The sequence below is a fragment of the Bos indicus x Bos taurus genome, chromosome 12 (genome assembly GCF_003369695.1).
Source record: "Bos indicus x Bos taurus breed Angus x Brahman F1 hybrid chromosome 12, Bos_hybrid_MaternalHap_v2.0, whole genome shotgun sequence".
NCBI lineage: Eukaryota > Metazoa > Chordata > Mammalia > Artiodactyla > Bovidae > Bos > Bos indicus x Bos taurus.
The window spans coordinates 12,215,814-12,238,090 of record NC_040087.1 but is presented as its reverse complement, the minus strand read 5'-3'; the positions used below and the strand labels follow the sequence as shown (position 1 = coordinate 12,238,090).

The window sequence follows — 22,277 nt, the reverse complement described above, 5'->3', positions numbered from 1 at the left end:
AAAATGCATTTAAAAACAGTAATATCAATTCCTTCTTGGCCTTTTGGCTAAGATCAAGTGTAAAAACAGTAATATAACACAGCTGCTTAAAAAGACTCTGACTTCAGAAAAAGGATCAACATTTTTATTAAAACAATCACTAAAAGAAATCTAATATAGTGAACTTACTTTTCTGACAGATGCTCTAGTTTTCATGTGATTGTTCCTGAAAGACTGGAAGGTCGCCATGACTATTCTGCTGTTGTATGTAATCAATGAAGAGTTAATCCACTAAAGACCTAAAGAAAAAATAGTAAAAGAAACTAATTTATTGATCTGAGTAATTCAGGCAAGCATTTTGTCCTAAAATAACTTCTTCAAATTCACTTAGAAAAATGAAAACATAAACAAAAATTCTCAGACATAAAAATGTACTCAACAGTCTAACATGAATATTTGAATATTCATGAAAACTATGAATACTGGTAACTTAGTAAGATCAAACTATTACAAAATGTTATTTTTAGGTTCAAAATTATTATATATTCAAAATTACCCATATCTAGTCAGTCTTAGCCCTTTTTAATTACAAATAATATCTGAAAGCCTTAGTAAGAAATATTTCAAAAACTTTTAAAAAACCTAAAACAGAGTATCACAGAAAGAACCTCAACGTTCTTGTCTCCTAAAAGTGACTCTATTACTACAGCAACCATGAATGCTCTAGACATTCTTATTTCTTGGGGAGAAAGGTTTAATAATATACAAACGAAAATATGAAATCTGTACATATCAGATAAAATCAGATAAAAACAAATCCCTTCTACAGGACTCTTAAGAGCATACCAATGGCAAGAATTCAAAAACATCCAATTCAAATGATAACACCATAGTATTTAAAACACACACACACACCCTCCTTGGTAGAAAACGCTAGCTATGTCACTTTTTATCAATGCTTTAATGAAACACCTTTGAGAGCTTAAATCAACTTGAGTATTAACCACTCAATACCCACATTTGACCACAGTAACTTGTCCCTTCGTTCATAATCTATGGGCACCAGATGCTATGGATACAGGTATAGAACGGGGCATATACAGCCCTTCTGGGTCAGAGCCTTACAAGGAAAATCCTTTATTACTGTAAAGGGCAGGAGTGAGAACTGAATTCTAAATCCTTAATACTAAAAAAAAAAAAAATACTAAAAAATAAATAAATAAATAAATCCTTAATACTAAAAAAAATCTGAATGGAGATTGAAGACATGCCTAATCAGTTTCAGTCAAATTGGTCTTCTCAAGAATTACCTAGTTGAAGTTTTCAAGACATTTGGTTGATATTAATTTATACTATGAAGAGATTTATACACAAAACCAAACTTCAAACTAGTCCCCCACAGAACTGCAAAAAAAAAAAAAGAAAACCTAAATTATAGTGGAGCTCTAATTTTATATTCTTTTGCTACAAAGATAAAACTGAAGTATCAGCGCCTGCACACAAATGCACCTCCCTTTAGGGATTCCTAGATTCTAATTTTTCCCAAAGAATTATATTTTTTACTTATTGGGGGGGCCACACACTTGGGGAGGCTATCAGCTCCCCTAATAGGGATCAAACCTGTGCCCTCTGCAGGAGTAGCGCAATCTTAACCATCGGACTGCCAGGGAAGTCCCAGAATTTAATTGTTTCAGACAAAGAATTTCTATTCTGAACTAAAATAAACTTCTATTCTGGTCTCTTTAACAATAAAACGTGATTAGTGACTGGAATTGAAGCAGAGTTGTCAGAAAGACAAGGAATGTCCAGATAGCACAAGATAAAGAGCGATACACTGGGATACAGAAAAGTAGCATTTGTATCCCCCTTGTGACTCTCACTAGCTCTGTTCCCTCTAGGCAAACTGCATTATCTCTGGATCTGTTTCCTCTATGTATATATCTGGGTGTATATGATGTATGTTAACCTCAATGTATACTACCCTACTTACTGGACAAGTTTATTGTAAGAATCAAATAGAAATTTATAAGAGGCACTTCAAAAACTATAAACATAGGTAAAAGATTTACTTACAGACCAAAATGATTAAGAGGACCAAACTTCTCAAAACAAGGTATAAAGGTTTATGTAACCAAAGCAAAGAAATAATCTTTTTCTTTGTCCCAGTCCAAGACACTCTCCATTCCCCTCTTCCCCGCCCCGATTTTTCTACACCTACCAAAAACCCTCAGAGACGAGTGGACTTGCCTCAAACTTCACATAAAACATATAAAATTAAGAGGCCAACACAAGGATGCAACAACAGTGAAACTCTAACTCAGCTCCTGAGTAAACTGGCATCACCTTTCTGGAGCGCAATTTTGTAATGCATGCCAAAACCCTGAAAACACCCCTACACTCTGACACAGCCACTCCACTTCTGGGAATTCATCAAAGGAAAGAATGCCCCTGGAGCAGCCAGGGTTCTCAGGAGAGCTTAAGACACACCAATAGCTGTGCTAAAAGACTTCCTTGCACGTATCGTTCAATCCTTAGGACTGGCAGAATCCAGTTCTACAGTGAGAAAAACAGAGGTGAGCAAAGTTAACCACTCACCAGGCCCCCACAGTTAGCAGCAGAGGGCTGAGACGCAAATCCAGATCTTTGAACTCCAGCCCCCAGGCGCTTATCCTCCTCTCTACAGTGTACAGAGGCCTGAAAAGCTGTTCATCGCACTTTGTAATAGCAATAAGGACCACCCCAGATGTCAGAAACAGAAAGACTGAATGCCCGAGAGTGCCTTCCCACCACGACATGATGTCGGCCACGGTACACAATGCGCACGGACAGACAACCAGCATGCAAAGCATCTGTACTTTCTCTGACCCCTAATCTTCCCCAAGAGATGGAGTTGCTAAGAGATGGTAATTGCTAAAAGCAATTAACTTTGCAGCTGCAGAATAAAGGCAACACGAGCAAAGATTAAACTTGAACTCAATGGTGGCGTCACCAAACCTGAAACTGACCCATTACCTCACCAGAAGGTGGACTCTGCAACAGGCCAAGCCCCCAAGGAAAGAAGCAGTCACAAGGCCTTCGGGGAAGGCCAGGGCCTCTGATACAACATCCGTATCTGACACCGTGTACTACCGCAGCTCACTACCTGAAATATTCCTGAATGGCAGACCTAAACAGGACACCCTTTTCAAAGCTGAGAACTGAACAATCCAGTATGAACCTACAAAGAATCATTAAAACACACACACACACAAATATACACTGAAGAAAGGAAAAAAAAAACAAACTCCCAACATACTCATGCCACCCAAAACTCACATTATCTATTTTTAGAATTTAAGAAACTAGTTTTAATCCCACGTTTACACTCTGCTTCACTCACTGAAGAAAAATACTTACTGAATCCTACTCCATTACTTCTGTGTTTCACTTAAAACATAAGCAAAATATTAACCTTGCAGAGAAAAGAAATCTATCAAAGAATATCTATGAAACAGTCCGTAACAGTGAATCCAGCATGAGATGGTATGAGTCATACTTCTGATAAAGCAAAGAAACAAAAATCTCTTTAGAAAAGACACAAAGGCAGATAGAGGGAGAAAGAGTAACAGAGTAGGGTTCCTCATTCTTTCATAATTACAGAATATGTACTTTTAAACAGATTTTACAAAAGGTGCAAAAATACAGTATTTTTCCCTGGAACATCTTTATGTTAGGATAATAAACTTTTCCCTTAATGCTTTTTTGTTTTGTGTTCCATTCTGGGTGAATAAACAAGAGTCCTAAACAGGAAATCACTAAGGGTTTTTCTCTAAAGTCAAATATTAGAGTGAACCTGGATAATGTTTTACTAAACAGCTCTAAGAAAATAAAGTACAGATGGACAAGGCAAACAACTCAAGAGTAAGCTGTCAGAGCTCAGGAAAGCCACAGGATATAAAGCACCATGAAACAAATGAAATCTTCTGAGAAGCAGCAAAAAAGCAGAATAGTTGTTTGCTGAAACACAAACAACCAAGAAAGTTTTAAGAAATATCACAAAAGAAAAATAAATACCACAGAATGTAAAAGAAAACAAATGAAAACTAGAAAAATTATAAAGAGCACAGAAAACAGGTATCAGACACTTTGAATAAACTGTACCTATCCTTGATCCTGCGATTTCACTTCTTAAAATTTATCCTATATACATACTTGCACAAAATTCACGAGGATATATGTGAAAGAATATTCACTAAGACAAAAAAGGATGAAAACTAAAAATAACCTAGAAGCCCAACAAGTCAAATAAATTATAATAAATTCATATGACTGTGTTGGAAAGAAAGCAATACATACTGACGATAGTCCAGCGTGTTCACAATATATTAAGGAAAAAAGAAAGCTACAGAACAACATAAATAGTGTGCTCTCGGTGATTTTTTTAAAAATTATATACATACAAAACTGACACTGCATGTTTCCCTCTTTTTGAGTTCTGAAAACAAAAGTGTTTTATTGTATTTGTATTCAAGCACAGTAAGCATTCAAACATCTGCTGAAAAAAATAAAAATTATTTTTAAAGTACAAAGTAGATCTTTAAATGTTGAAATGGATACCTCTACATTTAAATAATTATTTCTGAAAATATAAGTCTCCAATAATTTCTAATTGTATAATATTTGGGAACGTATTTATAATAAATACACCAAATACATATTTTGGCCAAATCCCAAATATCCAGTGTTAAAAATAAATATTCTATTGAATATAAATACAACTAAATAGGACAAAATATGTGAAACATTAGTTTCAGACACTACCAGACAAGAGACAACACAAGAGTTGATCTATGCAAGACTATCATCCAAGAGAAATACTTCCAGGTCACAACACAAAGAGACACATGCCAAGCAGTCTGGCAGTCTCACCGAATTGAAGAAACAGGGACCAGAGTTTGGGAAGGCCAAGTTGCTTAGAATTTGCAGGGCAGGTACTGGAGAAAGAGCTCAGAAAGAGTCAGAACTTTACAGACCTGCAAGGTGGGCTTCCTAGGGTCCTTATATGTGCTGAGTAGCTGAGGATGGGGAAATAATTTCCAGAGAGCAGTAGGCCAAATAGTACCTTGAGCCACACAGGACTTTTGGAATAAGTCCCACCAACCAGAGTGGGAAAACTCTGTAACATACCAGGAAATGGATGGACTCCTCAGAAGGAAATTTGCCTCAGCTGAGGAACTAAGTCAGCACTAAAGTCTGCTCTGGACTTACCCTAACAAAGATAAAAGTCCAGCCTCAAAACACCCAACAGACTACAAATAATCTAGCTGTATACTCCAACTAACTCCAACACTTAAAGGAATACAACAAAACTGAGCAAGTAACAGCATAAAATTTAATAGCTGGCACACAGTCTGAAATTATCAGATATACAGAGGAGAAAAATAAGACCCATAAGCAGGAGGATAAAAGTCACTAAGTGCAGATCCAGAAATGACGGAGATAATGGAATGCACAGAACAGATATTAAAACTATATTACAAATGTGTTCCATACAGTCAAGAAGGGAAAGAAAACATGATTATGATAAGGAGAGAACAGAAGATGCAAGAGATTCAAATTGAATTTCTGGAGATAAAAATAAAGTACATCCTAGATGCAATTAACAGCAGATTAGACACTGCAAGAGAGAAGCTCAGTTAATTTAAAGACATAGCAATAGAAACTACCCAAAATGCTGCACAGAGAAACTTAAAAACAAACAAATGACTCACTGTAAAAGATGAATAACTGGAATCCCAAAAAGTGTGAGAACAAGGAGCAACATATGAAGACAAAATGGCTCAGAATGTCCCAAAGTTGATGAAAACCATAAACTGACAGATGTAAGGAAGATTAACAAACCCTAAGGAAAACAAACATGAGGAGGACTTCACCAATACACACTGCAACCAAATTTCTGAAAATGTGTGATAAAGAGAAACCTCTTGAAAGCAACCAGAGAGAAAACTACTCACTACATACAGAGGAACAAAGGCAACAAATTTCTTATTAGAAACTATGCCAAACCATAAAACAATGGGGAAACATCTAAAGAGTGTCAACCCAGATACGCATTCCCAAATATCTTTCAAAAATTAAGAGAAAATAAATTTATTTGAACTAAAAAAAAGCTATGAGAATTCATCACCAACCAACCATCACTATAATCAGTGTTAAAAAATTTTTTTTTCTACAGGCAAAAGAAAAACACTATCACATGCAAATTTGGATCTAAACTAAGCATAATATCTCAAAGGGTCAATATAAGGGTAATATAAAAAATATTTTCTGCTTTTTTAATTCCTTAAAAAATAACTTTAAACTGAAAATAACAATGAATTATGGGGTTTACAACATACATATAAGTAAGATGTGTAACAAAATTACACACAGTTAAGAACTAAAAAAAATACTGTTCTACACTATACAAAAAGTGATATTGATAAGTTATCTTGTTAACCCCAGAGCAACCATCAAATACAAAGCAAAGTGGTGTGAAGAGGTGCTATCCTCTTTTTGCAGGTAAGGAACCCAAGGCTTCATCTTCACAGGATGGTTATAAGAATACAATTAATACATTTAAAAACAATACTTGATGTAGAAAGAACTGAAAAATGTTAGCTTCTTCCTTAGATTTATGAAATCTAAAAATATCACAGCTATCAGTTACTACTTTGTCTTTCAACACAATAATCATTCATGCAAAAAGAAGTGTGAATGTAATCTGATTATCTACTAAGATATCTGCTTCTCTATAAATGTCCTGTATATGAACAACAAACACAACTTAAAAAAATACCCTAAAGTACTGAGGCTGTGCACTTAATGTGAATACGCTTCCTAGAAGGTAGGGTAATAATATTCTTAACCTTCTGCACAATCCCCACCTACAAGATTATTTTTAACAAAAAAGTATGCTCAAAATTTTAATTCAGGAACACATTTCTCCATGTCAGTGGCATCTGTGATTTCACAGCTCTAAGAATATATTGCTGAAAAGGCACTTAAGCAGCTCGTGCAAATAATAATAAGGTTCTACCCCAAACTGCCAGCAGCAGGAATGAGTGAACAGATCTCCTTTGCAGATGGGCCCAGTGCTTGGCACATATGTAGCATTCTAAAATTCTGTGCAGAACCTATTAACCAACAGAATACATGAAGCATAAAAAAAAAAGTGTGGGGATTACCTGGTGGTCCAGTAACTAAGACTCTGTGTTCCAAATGCAGGGGGGCCTGGGTTCGATCCCTACTCAGGGAACTAGATCCCACATACCACAACGACAGAGCCTGCAAGCTGCAACTAAGACCCAGGTGGAGCCAAATAAAAAAATAAACAGTTGTTTAAAAAAAAAAAAAGAGTGTGAAAGGTAATTTTAAGGTTTCAAGCTTGGGGAGCTGTAAGTGAAGCCAACTAGAGGGTAAGTGGAAGATAGCATTATTTTATGTCAAGATAATATCCAAAGAGCACCTAAAAAAATAAATTTAGCTGTGGTAGTCAGAGCTAGAGACACTACTCTAGGAATTATCTGCATACAGAGAGCTTCAAAGCTGACTGACCCTAGAGACTCTGACAAGACAGAAGACAATCATGACGAACAGTCCCCAGGCAGGTAAACGAAGAACCACAAATCAGTGGCAGTCAAAGCAAGTGAGGCAGCAATTTAGGAGAATTTAGGTGTCACTGAGGAGAAGGCGATGACACCCCACTCCAGTACTCTTGCCTGGAAAATCCCATGGATGGAGGAGCCTGGTAGGCTGCAGTCCATGGGGTCAGGAAGAGTCGGACAGGACTGAGCGACTTCACTTTCACTTTTCACTTTCATGCATTGGAGAAGGAAATGGCAACCCACTCCAGTGTTCTTGCCTGGAGAATCCCAGGGACGGGGGAGCCTGGTGGGCTGCAGTCTATGGAGTCGCACAGAATCGGACACGACTGAAGTGACTTAGCAGCAGGAGCAGCAGCAGCAGGTGTCACTGAAGTCAAGAAACAGTTTTAAGTATGCAGTGGTCAGTACTAGACTTAGCTAGGAATGAGTGTTTCTTCTTCAAATGCTGCAGGAGCCACACCACAATACCCACACACAATACCCACAGCCCTCAGTCAGTCACACCACATCCCTTACACTCTGCCAGGCAGGCACTGCTGAATTGCTGATGAACAGAATTTATATTTTTCACAACAGAAGTTGCTGTTTTATACCCATTTTTACATAAGAAAACTGAGATACAAAACATTTACTTCAGTGGTCCTCCAACCTTTCTGGCACCAGGGTCCAGTCTTGCGGAAGACAATTTTTCCTCGGACTGGCAGGGCTGCGGAGGGGGGGATGTTTTCGGGATGATTCAAGCACATTATATTTATTGTGCACTTTATTTCTATTATTATTACATCAGTTCCACCTCAGATCAGGCATTAGATCCTGGAGGTTGGGGACACCTGATTTACATACACATTTCTCCCTCATACACCTAGAACCTGTCCTGAAGGAGATCATTGGTGAGAGCAAGTTCAGAGGAGTACGAAGGGGAAAATTCTAACTGTAGGAGGTCAGAGTACACCGGAAGTACCCACCTTTTCCTGCTGTTCACACCCCCTTTACTAGAGAAATTGCAGTACCCAGCCTGAAAAAATACAAACTGTGGGACTTTTTTGGGACTTTTGTGTAGAGCACACCTACATCTTCTCCCCCATCTTTCCCCACCCTCAGCCAACAGGACTACAAGTAGGTACCTGATCAACTGGACCATCTATATCTCCAGAAATTCGGAATTAAGACATAGAGATATCTCAAGAGAACCACACTGCAAAATCAAAACATCTTGTGTCGGCACTAAAGCAAACCAAAGTCTCGTGCAAACCAAAGGTATGGGGAAGCAGAAACCAAGAACTTGAAAGAAACAGTCTGAAGAAGTCGAAACAGACATTACAGAGTAACAGAGACACAAGACCCGTGTCATGGCTTCCCAGAGAAAAACTGGCTGGTTAACTGCCTGAAGATCTTCTGGTTTCCAGAACGCTGAGCTGGACTTCAGACGCCTTCTGTCTGACAAATGCCCTTTTTAAGTAAGTTAATTCAAATGGTTTCTGTTTCTTGCAGCCAAATAATCCTCAAGACATTAAAAGAGGTCAAAGAAAAAACAGTGGGTAAGCAGTTACTATGTGCTTCACTGTAACTAAGGTTTTAAAAACTTTCCTGTCAGGGATGAAGAAAAAGAGGCTTTGTAGTATCAATGGACAGATCTGCTGGACTCCCAAACACAAACTCTTTTCTTTCTACTTTTTTCTTTTACACTGTACCTCTTTTTCACTCAAGTAACATCTAATCTGTTCCAATCCTCAATGCCATTTATCTGTTTTTTCCCATGAAACATTCTCTGATTAGTCCAAAAATGTTTTCTTTTCTCCTGTCCAGTCTCTAACCTATATATTTCAAATGCCTTTATGCTAGTATTTTATAATAAACTTTAATAATGAAGATGAGTGCCAGAATAAAGCCACTAGGAGCTGTCTGATTTGTTTCTAAATTGATGAAGTATTTTTCTTTCCTTACTTTACCACTTTATACACTAACCCTTAACTCAAGCCCAGGCCAGCTTAGATCTTTTCCTGACCTGCCCCATTCCTCATTTCCTCCAAATCATTGATTTGACTAAAAATGCAGGCCAGAAAAAGAACAGTTTAGCTTACCTAATCATCCTACCCAAAGTGACTTCATTTACAAGTATCTACATCCTAAACCTGAAAATATTGCCAAAGTGATTAAAAAACCAGCATAAAACTGTTTTTCTATCCCTGAAAATCAGCTTCCCAAGATGAAATGACAGAGAACTTCTTAAATCTATACAATCTCTTTTGCCCATTCTCAAAAAGACACTGCTGAAGTTTTTCATGTTTTCTCCAAGTACAAACAACAGCATAGCCTACTCATTACTGGAAATTTCCCTAAGAACAACCTAAAATGTATCATCTGATTTGGTTTGATTTACTTTTCCAGACAGTTAAGTTCCTGGAATGTTTCATTAAAAAAAAAAGAAAAACAAATGTACTATCCTTCTTCCATCCTTGAAAGGCAAAGGAAAACTTCTTCAGCTTCTAGAGTTCTCCGAAGAGTTGTAAAGCTAGAGAACTTCTCACTGTGGTTCAGGGTCTCTGGCAGGTCCCATATCCTCAATAACTGGGAAATATCATTGCTGCTACTGCTAAGTCACTTCAGTCGTGTCCGACTCTGTGCAACCCCATAGACGGCAGTCCACCAGGCTTCCCCGTCATGGGATTCTCCAGGCAGGAACACTGGAGTGGGTTGCCATTTCCTTCTCCAATGCATGAAAGTGAAAAGTCAAAGTAAAATCACTCAGTCGTGTCCGACTCTCAGCGACCTCATGGACTGCAGCCCACCAGGCTCCTCCGTCCATGGGATTTTCCAGGCAAGAGTACTGGAGTGGGGTGCCACTGCCTTCTCCTGGAGGTAAACCACTAGGCCCTTATTAACAGAGCAGCTATGTGGGTACAGATATTCATCCCTAGGTACCAGTTCAATTTTGGGAATTTGTTCTGACTGCCCTTTACATTCTCAGATTTCTCATAAACTTCTGTTACAGCCAAGAGTGAAATTCACGGTCAACCTTTGGGTCAGTTCTGCCACAGGGCCATAAAGAAAAATACAACTGTGTATTTTAAGAGCTTCATTAAAATGGTACTACCTAAACTGACAGTGATTGTGCTGGGCACTGGGATGCCATTTCCTCTAAAACCATAAATAGGACAATAATAAGACATGAAAATAACTGCTGAGAACCCTAAATTTTCTGAGTACATTTCCTATTTCCAGACATACCAAAGTCAGTATCAATCAATATATCATCCCTAACAAGGTGGAAAACAGCTAAGGAAAGCTTATGAGTTTTGCAAGGGACTAAGGAATTACAAAGCTGAAAAGCGAACCAGAATGTTTAACGCCAGGCTGCAAAAAGGCCATTAGATATATGTCTCAGCAGTATTTCTCACCCTGAAATTTCCTTAGCATCTTAAGCTAAACCACCTCCAGTTTAACAGGGGTTTCAGTGGAAGGAAATCAGAAAGACTGTCCCCACGTCATACACTGTGGTTCAGATTCTACTGCCATTGTTATTCTGCCAACGTTTTTAACACTTTGGTCACACCCACGTATTTTTTTTAATTAGGCAGTTTAAGTGCCTGGAATAAAAGAATAAGTCTACCCAGTCCATTCAGATGAGGGGTGGTGGCCTGCATTTGAGCTGTTTAACAGCGCTGAAGGAAATCTGAGAGCAGATAAATCCAAGTAGCACCCCGAGGAGCTGCTTGACGCTTTCCGTTTCTGTCACAGTATTTGGGCTGTGCCCGATTCCAGGGCTCAAAGGGATCTGACAGAGGATGGCTGTTGGTTCGGGGGACAAAATGCATCCTCCTATTCCTCCCGCAAAGGTTTCTGTGCGTGCAGCACGCACCCCAACGAGGCACACGCAGCAGCACGCACGGCGGGGGCCCGGCTGTGAAGACCACCTTAGGGGACGGAAACTAGGCCTGTCACCCAAAGAGCTGCCGCCCCGCCGCCGCCCTCAGACCCCGGGAAGACCCTTCCGGAGCCCGAGGACGCTCGTCCCCGTCCCCTCAGGCCCAGGGCCTCAAGCTTCCTCTCCTCTCCCCGCCCCGCTCCTCCCTCCGCCGTGCGAAGGCGCAGCTCCGGGCAGCCCCGAAGTCAGAGCCGGGGCTGCTGGCCGCTCCCGGCCGCTCCATCCAGCGAGGCCCCACGCCCCGCCGCCGCCCCAGCCAACGGGCGCCGCTCACCTCAGCGGGCGGACCCGCGCCAAGGCTCACCTGGGGGGCCGCAGCCTCCGCAGCTCACAAGCATGACACCCGCCCGCAACGACCAGCGGCGGGAGCGGCCGAGGAGGCGGGCGCCCCCCTCCCGCAGCGGCCCCCAGCCCTCCCCCCTCCCCGCCCCGCGGCCGGCCCACCCGCCCCCGGCTTCCGCCACCGCAGCTCCAGCCCGCAACACCTCCGAGAGTCCTCACGCCTCCCACTGGCTATCGCGAGAGGACACCCCGCCTCTCGCGAGAAGAACTCCGCGACCAAGCCCGCGCAAAAAGTGGGTGGGCTTTTAAACGGGAGAGAAGGAACAGGAAAAAGCCTTCCCACGTGCTCCGGGGCTGCCAGCCGGATGGCCGCGCGCGTCACGTGACCACGCCCAGCAGCATTCCCATTGGTCAGAGTCCGTTTGGCCCACGGGAGCTTTAAACTCGAGGCTGACCTACGAACCTCCTGCAGACGTCTTGCGCGCTTCCTGGTCCGTTACCTGGGGAACCGTTTAACCCTTTCCTCTGGCAAAATATCCAAATCTTGGCTTGCTCTGCGGTTCGGGTGTAAGGCCCTGCCTCCTTTCCTTCGTCCCCTAGGTTTTACCGCCGGAGGTCAGCTGGGCTCCTTCTTCGCCCCAGATTAGCTTGTGCTTGCTTCTGATTCCGGGGTCCCCTTCCCATAGCGGCAGCCCCTCGAGATCCGACGGCTCTAGAAGGGCTCATCCTCTGACACAGCTCCGCCCTTTCCCCCCAGCATTTCCCAGAGGACCATTCACAGCGCGCCAGGCCCACGGCCCCATGCAGACCTGGACAAATGGTATCAAGGGATATCCAGGCCCTAATGCTCACCTTTCCGTCGTGAGGCGATGTCAGAATCGGGAAGTAAAGCCTTGATCACGGAGAAACCAAAACAGAGATGAAAAGCTAGTATGTTTAGAATCAAGGTAGAAAAAAAAAAAAAAGAAAGTAGAATCGGAAGGGCTAGTCCAGTGAAGTTGCAGTCTCCTCGAAGACATCTATTCCTCAAGAGTGGAGATACCTGATAGATGAGAACGACATTTTTAAGTATATCTTCATTATAAGTTTTGCCCAGGCTGGGAGAGAGGAGGGCAAGGAACAAAGGGTATATTCATATGTTTATTTCTTAACAATTTTTTGTTGAGCTTCTATGTTAGGGACTATTCAAACTCTCGATTGAGCATCCTCAAAAACATGTAAATCTAAGTTCTAGGGAGCTTATGAGCAGGGGAGGAAAAATATCTTGGTGTTAAGCTCCACGCAGAAGAAATGCAGGGAATGATGTGATTGATGACTATTGCAATGGAGTGGCCCTTTTGAGGAGGAAACATTTAAGAAGCGGTTTGCGTAACAGGCATGCAAATATCAGAGAAGAATTTGGGGCGAAGGAAACTGCTAATTCTAAGGCCCTAAATTGGGTTTGAGGGGGAAGGTATGAGAAAGTAAAAGGAAAGTAAGCTTGGAAACACTCTTGGAGACGTAAACAAGCACAGGTTACATCCTGTAGGGTTTTGTAAGCCAATATAGGAATTAGTTTATTCTGAATGCAGTGGAAAGCCCTGGAGAGTTTTAAATAGGGAAGAGACACCTATGTTTTAATAATTTTAAGCTCTTTGCTGCAGAGCACGGATCTTAAGAAGGCCACAAAGGAAGAAGGGAGATTAAAGGATTATAATCTATGTAAGAAGGAGCCCCGAAATTTTTAATTTCCGATGACATTGACATTCCTGTTCTAAAATCTGTTAGGTCAGAGTCCTGGTTCTGTTTGCCATATTTTGTTAAAAAAAAAAAAATCTAGATATTCTTCAGTTACTGCTGTTTAATTACAATTGGAGAAATAAATGGGAAATTTTATTACACGGGAAAACAAATGGCCCCCAAAAAATCATTACCTTTGATTTTTTTCCCCTCCATTTACAACTCACAGATAACCACCTCTTCTGTCCAAAGGTCAGTTCTAAGAATAGCCAACATAAAATGATGTTCAATGCAGATATTTATTCCTGAGTATAAGATTTGAAAAGATAGAGGTCTAAGGCTAGAAAATGGAGATGTTTCACTAACAAGAAACAGAGATCAGGAGAACTGGGTTCCAACTAGAAGAACTCATTAACTGGTGACTCAGCCAAATCAAGCAAGGTACCTTATCATCCGTAAGTCTCAGCTTCCTCATGCATAAAACAAGACAATGAAGTAGCCTGCACGCAAAGTGGTTAAGCCTGAATTATATTTTGGCATGCACACACCCACAGGAGGGAAGCTGGAAAGGGAAATGAAATGAATTTCTATAAAAACCTAACAGAGTCAGCAGCACAAGTCAAATGAAATTGGAAGCTCGTACGCGCGCGCGCACACACACACACACACACGTATGCACGCACACACAGCAGCTGAGAAACTATCAAACTGATTAATACAGATACCAGGAATGCTTCCCTAAGAAACCTTGGCCTTCTCAGAGTGTGAAAATGGAAACATTCCACCTGCTCAACCTCATATTCCCTTTCTCTGTAGCTATTTTGAACCTATGTAGTGTGTAATAATGATTCACATATCCCTAATCAAAATTTAAGAACTAGAAATGTTTAAAAGATATGGAGCAATATTTTAAAGTTAAGCCAACACCTCGATTTTAATGAAAATAAGATTTCAACACTATAGGGTTATTTTTTTGAAAGGAAAAACACTGAATGAGAAAAAGTATTATTTTAACATATTAAGAGCATTCATTTAAAATGCTGAAAGAATCAAGTACTCTTTGAATGCTGTTTGCAGTCCTTATAATGATTAACTGAAACAGCTGCTCCATACTGCTAATTTAATGCACAATGGGCTCAACTCTCCCATTCTAACCTAAACTAATACAGCAATAAACCCTCCCAACTCAAGCTAGCAAGACAGTCACTGTTGTCTCTTGCGGTCTACAATTATTTCTAGGCCAACAAATATAAAATGAGAAGAAATCAGGATTGAAATCCATTTCTACAGGTGTCCCTAGTTCTAGATAATTTTTTATTTTCTTTTTTAACAGCTTGATTGATATATAATCCACTGATCATACAGTGTTCAAATGTACAATTCAGTGGTTTGGGTATACTCCCAGAGTTGCCCAATCATTAGCAAAATCTAACTTTGGAACAATTTTTTTCCTCCAAAAGAAACCCCTTATCTGTTAGCAGTCAATCCTCCACCCTGTCCCCAGCCCTACACTACAGCTTTTTTCTTTTTATATATAAAAATTCTTTTATAGACTTTCCTATTCTGGAAATTTTGTATTAACAAATTTATCCAATATGTGGTCATTTGTCTCACTCCAGTCATTTCATGTTTTCAAGGGCCATCCATGTATCATGTAGCATGTATCAGTAGTTCATTTTTTTATTGCCCAATAATGATTCCATTGTATGGATATAGCACATTTTATTTATCAACTTATCAATTAATAGACATTTGTTTTGTTTCCACTTTGGGGCTGTTTGTGTGGATGTTGCTTATTCTTTTTTAATACTTTAAAAAATAATATATATATCCAGTTTACAAGTCCATATGTTTTTCTCCTAGCAGAATTACTTTGCTCCTTGTTGTTATTTAGTCACTGAGTCATGTCTGACTCTTCGAGACCTTGTGGACTCTAGGCTGCCAGGCTCCTCTGTCCATGGGATTCTCCAGGCAAGAATATTGCAGTAGGTTGCCATGCCCTTGTCCAGGGGATCTTCCCAGACCCAGGAATTGAACCTGTGTCTCCTACCTTGGCAGGTGGATTCTTTCCCACTGGGCCACCAGGGAAGCCCCCTAGCTTTGTCTTTTTTGCCTGCTGTTTGAAATCTGCACTCATCCCCGGAAGGCTGGCATTTCTATTTGGGTATTTCACATCTGGCCATATCACTGCCCTGTTTAAAACCTTTTAAAAGGCTTGTGATTGGTCTACCCATGATCTTCCTAACTTTCTTCCCCGCTCTGATGTCATTCTCTTTCTCAGATAGTCTTCGTTTCAGTTCCTGGACGTAGGGCCAGACCCTCCTTGCTTCAGAGCCTTCCCACAAGCTGTTCCTTAGTAAATGTTCTTTCTCTCCCCATTCCCCTTAGCCTCTGAATGAATGCCCGTGAATCTGCCAGCATCCTGCTCTGCTCTCAGTTCGTCAAGAACTCTTCCTAACTCCCCAGACTAAGCCCCTCCTTATCTAGGACTCTCTACTTTTTCTTCAAAGCATTCATCAACTTAAAATGATTTCTCTTTGAGTAATTGGTTACTGTCTGTCTCTTTCCCCTGCTAGACTGCAAGATCCCTGAGCAGGAACCACATCTGTTTTTACTTAAACATGCCTGGCACACAGCAGGTGTTAGTAGTTCTTCAGTAACTATTCAGAGGAAGTAAGGGAGGAAGGGAGAGGAGGAGGGAAGGAAGGAGGGAAGAAGAAAGAGAAAGAAGGAGAAGGAGGGGGTGGGGAGGGGGACGGGGAGGAAAAGGAAGAGGAAGAAGAGAAAAATAAGAAGGAAAGGAGGGAGGAAGAGAAAGAGAGGGAGGAGAAGGAGGGGAGAGTGGGAGGAGAAAGAAAGGAAAGAAGGAAGGAAGAGAAGGAAAGGGGGGTTCTATTTTTCCCTGTTTTTCTAGACTTGAACTAAATTATAAGCCCACCATGGAGGCTCTTGGGCCCACAGTACTACCTCAGCAAACCAAAACTTAGAGAACTTTTATGTTCCTGTAATTCCGCCACTAGACCAGAAACACAGTCTATTCAGTCAGACAAACCCCCCTGTTCTTGCCTGGGGAATCCCATGGACAGAGAAGCCTGGTGGGCTATAGTCCATGGATGGCAAAGAGTCAGACATGATTGAGCGACTAAACAGCAACAAATCCCCAAATGCCAAGGCAAAGCCGAGTTTATTTCCTTGTTCCTTCTCACCCCAAGCAAGGTCGGCAGTGTGGCCCCAGGCACTCAGATATTTTCTGTTTTTGTTTTTCCCTGTTTTTTAGCCTGTAAAAGCTTCCTGCCTTTCATTCCATTTTGCAATTCTTGGAATGGAGGCTGTCTACTTCATGAAGAGTTAGCTCATTTGTATCACCTAAATTGTTTACTTTGAGCATTTTTTTAATACCAGGAAAGTCCTGGTCTTCAGCAAGTCCTGAAGCAAGGTCCTGATAAATGTTGTAAGGCCTATCTGTGCTGTGGTAAAGGAAATGAATAGAAAGCCTGGCCCATGCTTGAGATGGTGTAGCAAGGGAGGCACATATCCGCTGCCCGGTGCTTCTTACAGAGAGGGCGATGTGCGGAGGGAAAGGCATTGGTGTACAGTGAAGATGAGGCCTCAGTATGACAAGTCAGAGAACACAGGCTGTGTCTACTTTACCTAACATATACCAAGGAAAGCCTCAGTGGTCCCCCAAGTGCCCAGGACACATTTTAGTGGACTGATTCCCAGCAGTCAAGTTAGTGGCTGGTGGATCTCCTCCAAAGTAGTTTTGCCACTTAATGAAAATGTTACTTCCATTTGTTTGCATAGCCTAATGGAGCCAAGACATTTGAGTTATAGGCGCATGAAAGAATCCTGGCCCAGCCCAGATGAATGATTTGTTCTGATCACCTGGGGCATTAAGCATCATGTTGTTGAGGCTGTTGTTCAGTGAGTCAGGTACAACTCTTTTGTAACCCTCCCGACTGTAGCCCCCCAGGCTTCTCTGTCTATGGGATTTTCCAGGCAAGAATACAGAGTGGGTTGCCATTTGCTTCTCCAGGGGATCTTCCTAACCCAAGGATCAAACCTGCATCTTCTGCGTTGGCAGGTGGATTCTTTATCACTGAGCCACCTGGGAAGCCCACTAAGTGTCGTGGTTCTGACTCAAGTCAGCTCGTTCAGTCTGGTTCTGCCTTTCCATGGAACTAGGCATGCGAACAAAGCTAGCTGTCCATGTAATCCTCCTAATGACCTTTTGACGACAAAGCAGGCATCATCTTTCCTCCGGATCTCTGGAGCTTTACACCAGCAACCTCTGACAGCCAGGAGTAGATTCCATGTCGCTTCCTGTTTGAAAACTTGAGTCTCCCTTTGGCCCACTTGCTGAATTCCTGTTTCCTGCCTGAGTGATGGTGCCAGCTGGCTGTTCACTTGTGACAGAGAGATGTCAGTCCTTCTTTGTCACGCTGCTGTTTGGGGATTTGGGAGGTTTTAGTAATAACAAATCAATACACGTTATGTAGAATAATGGAAAATACAGGAAAAGAGAATAGAGCTGATTCCCTTTCTAGTGGTTGCTTTACATACATTACCGTTTCCCTGATGGCTTAGACTGTAAAGAATCTGCGGGCAATGCAGGAGATGCTGGTTCAGTCCCTGGGTCGGCAAGATCTCCTGGAGGAGGAAATGGCAACCCACTCCGATATTCTTGCCTGGAGAATCCCACAGACAGAGGAGCCTGGTGGGCTACAGTCCATGGGGTGGCAAAGAGTCGGACATGACTGAGCAACTAATGTTTTCACTTTACATACATTATTTAGTAATATTTAATAAACCAACTTTGGAAGGTGGGAAAATATGAAAGTTATAATTTCATCAGCCAGTTAAAAACATAAAAATACTTTTTAAATTTAAAAGATGAAGTATCTCATTCATGACTTTGTTTTGCGTGAGTGATTACTCAGTCATGTCCGACTGTTTAAGCCATCAGAGAAACGGTAATGTATGTAAAGCAACCACCAGAATACTGGCGTGGGTTGCCATTTCCTACTCCAGGGGATCTTCCTGACCCAGGGATTGAATCTGCATCTCCTGCATTGGCAGGCAGATCCTTTACCACTGAGTCACCTGGGAAGCCCTGACTTAGTTTCACTAGTGTGCATATTACATCACAATCTGTTGTGTCATTTATAACACTTACCTTACTCGTTTGTAATGAGTCTCCTGAAGGACAAAAGTTCATCTTAACCTTTTGTATAAAATGACACCTAGTAACATTTTTTGTTGTTTGTTTGTTTTTACTGCAGTATAGTTAATTTACAATGATGTGTCAGTCTCGGCTATACAGCAAAATGACTCATAGACATATATACATTCTTTAATATTCTTTTCCATTATGGTTAATCCCAGTAATGATTTTATGTATAGTAGGTGTTTATTAAATGCTCCATGACTGCTAAAATCCTGACTATAAGTATTAGTAAACAGTACAGAAGATAATTCATAAGTGCCACTCCAAATTAAAGACATATTGAATTGGAAAAATATATTTGAGTGCTGTTATATATCATACTCATATATAATAATTATTCTGATTTAAAACATTATGCTGCTGCTGCTGCTAAGTCGCTTCAGTCGTGTCCGACTCTGTGTGACCCCATAGAAGGCAGCCCGCATAGCTAAATGACTAACTTAACTTCCAATATGTAAAATACAGGTATACCGTCTTTTAAGAAAACATAATGTATGACTGTATGAAGTTCAAAAACAATGTCTAAATATAACTGCTTCATAAGACAACTTTTAAAATAGCAGTGCCCTTCTTATTTTGTGTGGTTGGTATAGAGTTAACTGTGGGCTTTCCAAGTGGTGCAGTCATAAAGAATCTGCCTGCCAGTGCAGGAGACACAAGAGACACGTGTTCGAAGCCTGGGTTGGGAAGATCCCCTGGAGGAAGAAATGGCAACTCACTCCAGTATTCTTGCCTGGAGAATCCCAATGGACAGAGGATCCTGATGGGTTACAGTCCATGGGGTCACAAAAGAGTTGGACATGACTGAGCACAAGCACAAAGAGTTAATCATAAAATAGAAGAGCAACACTTTATAAAATAAATTTTTACTACAGCGACTTCCCTGGTGGCTTGATGGTAAAGAATCCACCTGTCAGTGCAGGAGACACAGGTTCAATCCCTGATCCAGGAAGAACCCACTTGCCAAGAATCAGCTGAACTCATGCGCCAAACTATTGAGCCTGTTCTCTAGGGCCGGGGAATCACAACTACTGAGCCCATGTGCCACAACTATTGAAGCACCTATCCTCTAGAGCCCATGCTCCACAAAAAAAGAAGCTTCTGCAACGAGAAGCCGGAGCATGGCAGCTAGAGCGTAGCCCCCTCCGGCAGCAACAAGAGAAAAGCCTGCACGGCACAGCTCTGTGATCCAGTGGATGTTGGTAATTTGATCTCTGGTTCCTCTGCCTTTTCTAAATCCAGCTTGAACATCTGGAAGTTCTCGGTTCATGTACTGTAGAAGCCTGGCTTGGAGGATTTTGAGCATGACCTTGCTAGCATCTGAGATGAGTGCAATTGTGCGGTCGTTTTAAACATTCTTTGGCCTTGCCCTTCTTTGGTATTGGAATGAACTCTGGCCTTTTCCTGGAGCTTTTCTGGAGTGGGTAGCCATTCCCTTCTCCAGAGGATCTTCCTGACCCAGGCAGGGATGGAACCTAGGTCTCCTGCATTGCAGGCAGATTCTTTACCATCTGAGCTGCCAGGAAAGCACTGCTTTTTGAAAGCCTGTCCATATCTCACATTTGATTGACCAGGTTGCTATCCTTATCAGTTGCTGTAATAAGATTCTTACAAGGATCTTGTTATCTTGAAACATCATGATTAAAGGCAAGGTGTAATGGGTGTAACATGATTCTTGCTGAGCTCCTGTTTCACACTTGAATAGCCTGTAACTCTCTTTTTCAGGTGCATGCATGCGAGCCTAGCCGCTTCAGTTTTGTTGTTGTTATTTAGTCACTGTCGTGTCTAATTCTTTGTGACCCCATAGACTGTAGCCCGCCAGGCTCCTCTGTCCTTGGGCTTTCCCAGGCAAGAATAGTGGAGTGGGTTGCCCTGCCCTCCTCCCAGGGACCTTCCTGACCCAGGAATCAAACCCTCATCTCCTGCATTGGCGGGCAGGCTTTTTACCATTGACACCACCTGGGCTGGTCAGTAGCTATTCTGAAGTTCCTATATAAACATCTGATGAAAACAAGATGTATAGTAAAATAAAACCAATAGGATACCACACTACCTTTTGTATATGGGTTGTGGAAATGTCATTCTTTTATGGAAAATACAAGTCAAGACTTTACTAGGTTGGTGCAAAAGTAATTATGGTTTTACACTGTTGCACTTTGACATTGGAATACAGTCTTAAATGAATGTTATGTTATACATCATTTTGATGCATGTTTCTTGCTTTATGTTTTTTTGCTAATGACTTATTACTTGCTGTTTATTTTAGACTATAGAAATGATGTTAGACAAAAAGCAAATTTGAGTGATTTTTTTTTCAAGTTCAAAATGGGTTGTAAAGCAGTGGAGACAACTCACGAGATCAGCAACGTGTTTGGCCCAGGAACTGCTAATGAATGTACAATGCAGTGGTGGTTCAAGAAGTTTTGGAAAGGAGACGAGAGCCTTGAAGATGAGGAGCATAGTGGCCGGCCATAGGAACTTGACAACAATCAAATGAGAGCCGTCATCGAGGCTAATCCTCCTAAACTACGTGAGAAGTTGCCAAAGAACTCAAAGTCAACCATTCTATGGTCATTTGGTATTTGAAGCAAATTGGAAAGCTGAAAAAGCTTGATAAGTGGGCGCCTCATGAGCTGACCACAAATAAAAAAAAAATTGTTGTTTTGAAGTATCATTGGACAGTGATGTGAAACAAGAAGTGGACTGTGTACACCAACCAGAGACAACTAGCTCAGTGGCTGGACCAAGAAGAAGCTCCAAAGCACTTCCCAAGGCCAAACTGGCACCAAAAAAACATCATGGTCACTGTTCGGTGGTCTGCTGGCCTGATCCACTACAGCTTTCTGAATCCCAGAGAAACCATTACATCTGAGAAGTATGCTCAGCAAATCGATGAGACGCACCAAAACCTGCCATGCCTGCAGCCGGCATTGCTCAACAGAAAGGACCCAATTCTTTTCCATGACAACGCGTGACCACACGGCAGGTCGCACAACCAGCGCTTCAAAAGTTAAATGTGTTGGACTACTCTCACCAACCAGCTACCACTTCTTCAAGTGCCTCCATGAGTTTTTGCAGGGAAAATGCTTTCACGACCAGCAGGAGGCAGAAGATGCCTTCCAAGAGTTCATCAAATCCCAACGTATGGATTTTTGCACTACAAGAATAAACAAACTAATTTCTCATTGGCAAAAAATGTATTGACTGTAATGGTTCCTATTTTGATAAATAAAGTTGTGTTTGAGCCTAGTTATAATGATTTAAAAGTCACAGTTTGAAACCACAATCACTTTTTCATCAACCCAATACTAGGTACTTCTTGGACTTTAGTGTCAAATCCTGTGCCCTGCCAACTTTAATATTAGTCTGAATTTTTTATAACTATTCTTAATTATTATGAACATTTCTTGCTCACTGTACTCTTTATGTAATGCCAAGAATTCAGCTAAATTCCAGGAGGAACTAAAGCCCTTGGTGGATGTCTGCTGAAATGTATGCTATCTTATTCGATTCTGAATCA

General features: G+C 41.2%; 1 protein-coding gene and 1 non-coding gene across 5 annotated transcripts in view; one reads left to right on the top strand and one right to left on the bottom strand.

The window, feature by feature from the left end:
• Nucleotides 1–12,495, bottom strand: part of AKAP11 (A-kinase anchoring protein 11) — a 52,421-nt gene extending 39,926 nt beyond the window's left edge. For 2 of the 4 annotated variants that reach the window (XM_027557153.1, XM_027557156.1), the window contains exons 1-2: nt 11,834–11,939; nt 169–278 (exon numbers count right to left, since the gene is read on the bottom strand). In XM_027557153.1, coding sequence (XP_027412954.1) covers nt 169–228 — 60 coding nt within the window. In that variant the 5' untranslated portion in view covers nt 229–278; nt 11,834–11,939. The other 2 variants (XM_027557155.1, XM_027557154.1) reach the window with 2 other exon arrangements.
• Nucleotides 28–225, top strand: LOC113902609. The gene has a single exon (XR_003513874.1). It is a non-coding gene; the product is annotated as a U2 spliceosomal RNA (small nuclear RNA).
• Nucleotides 12,496–22,277: the final 9,782 nt, after the last annotated feature.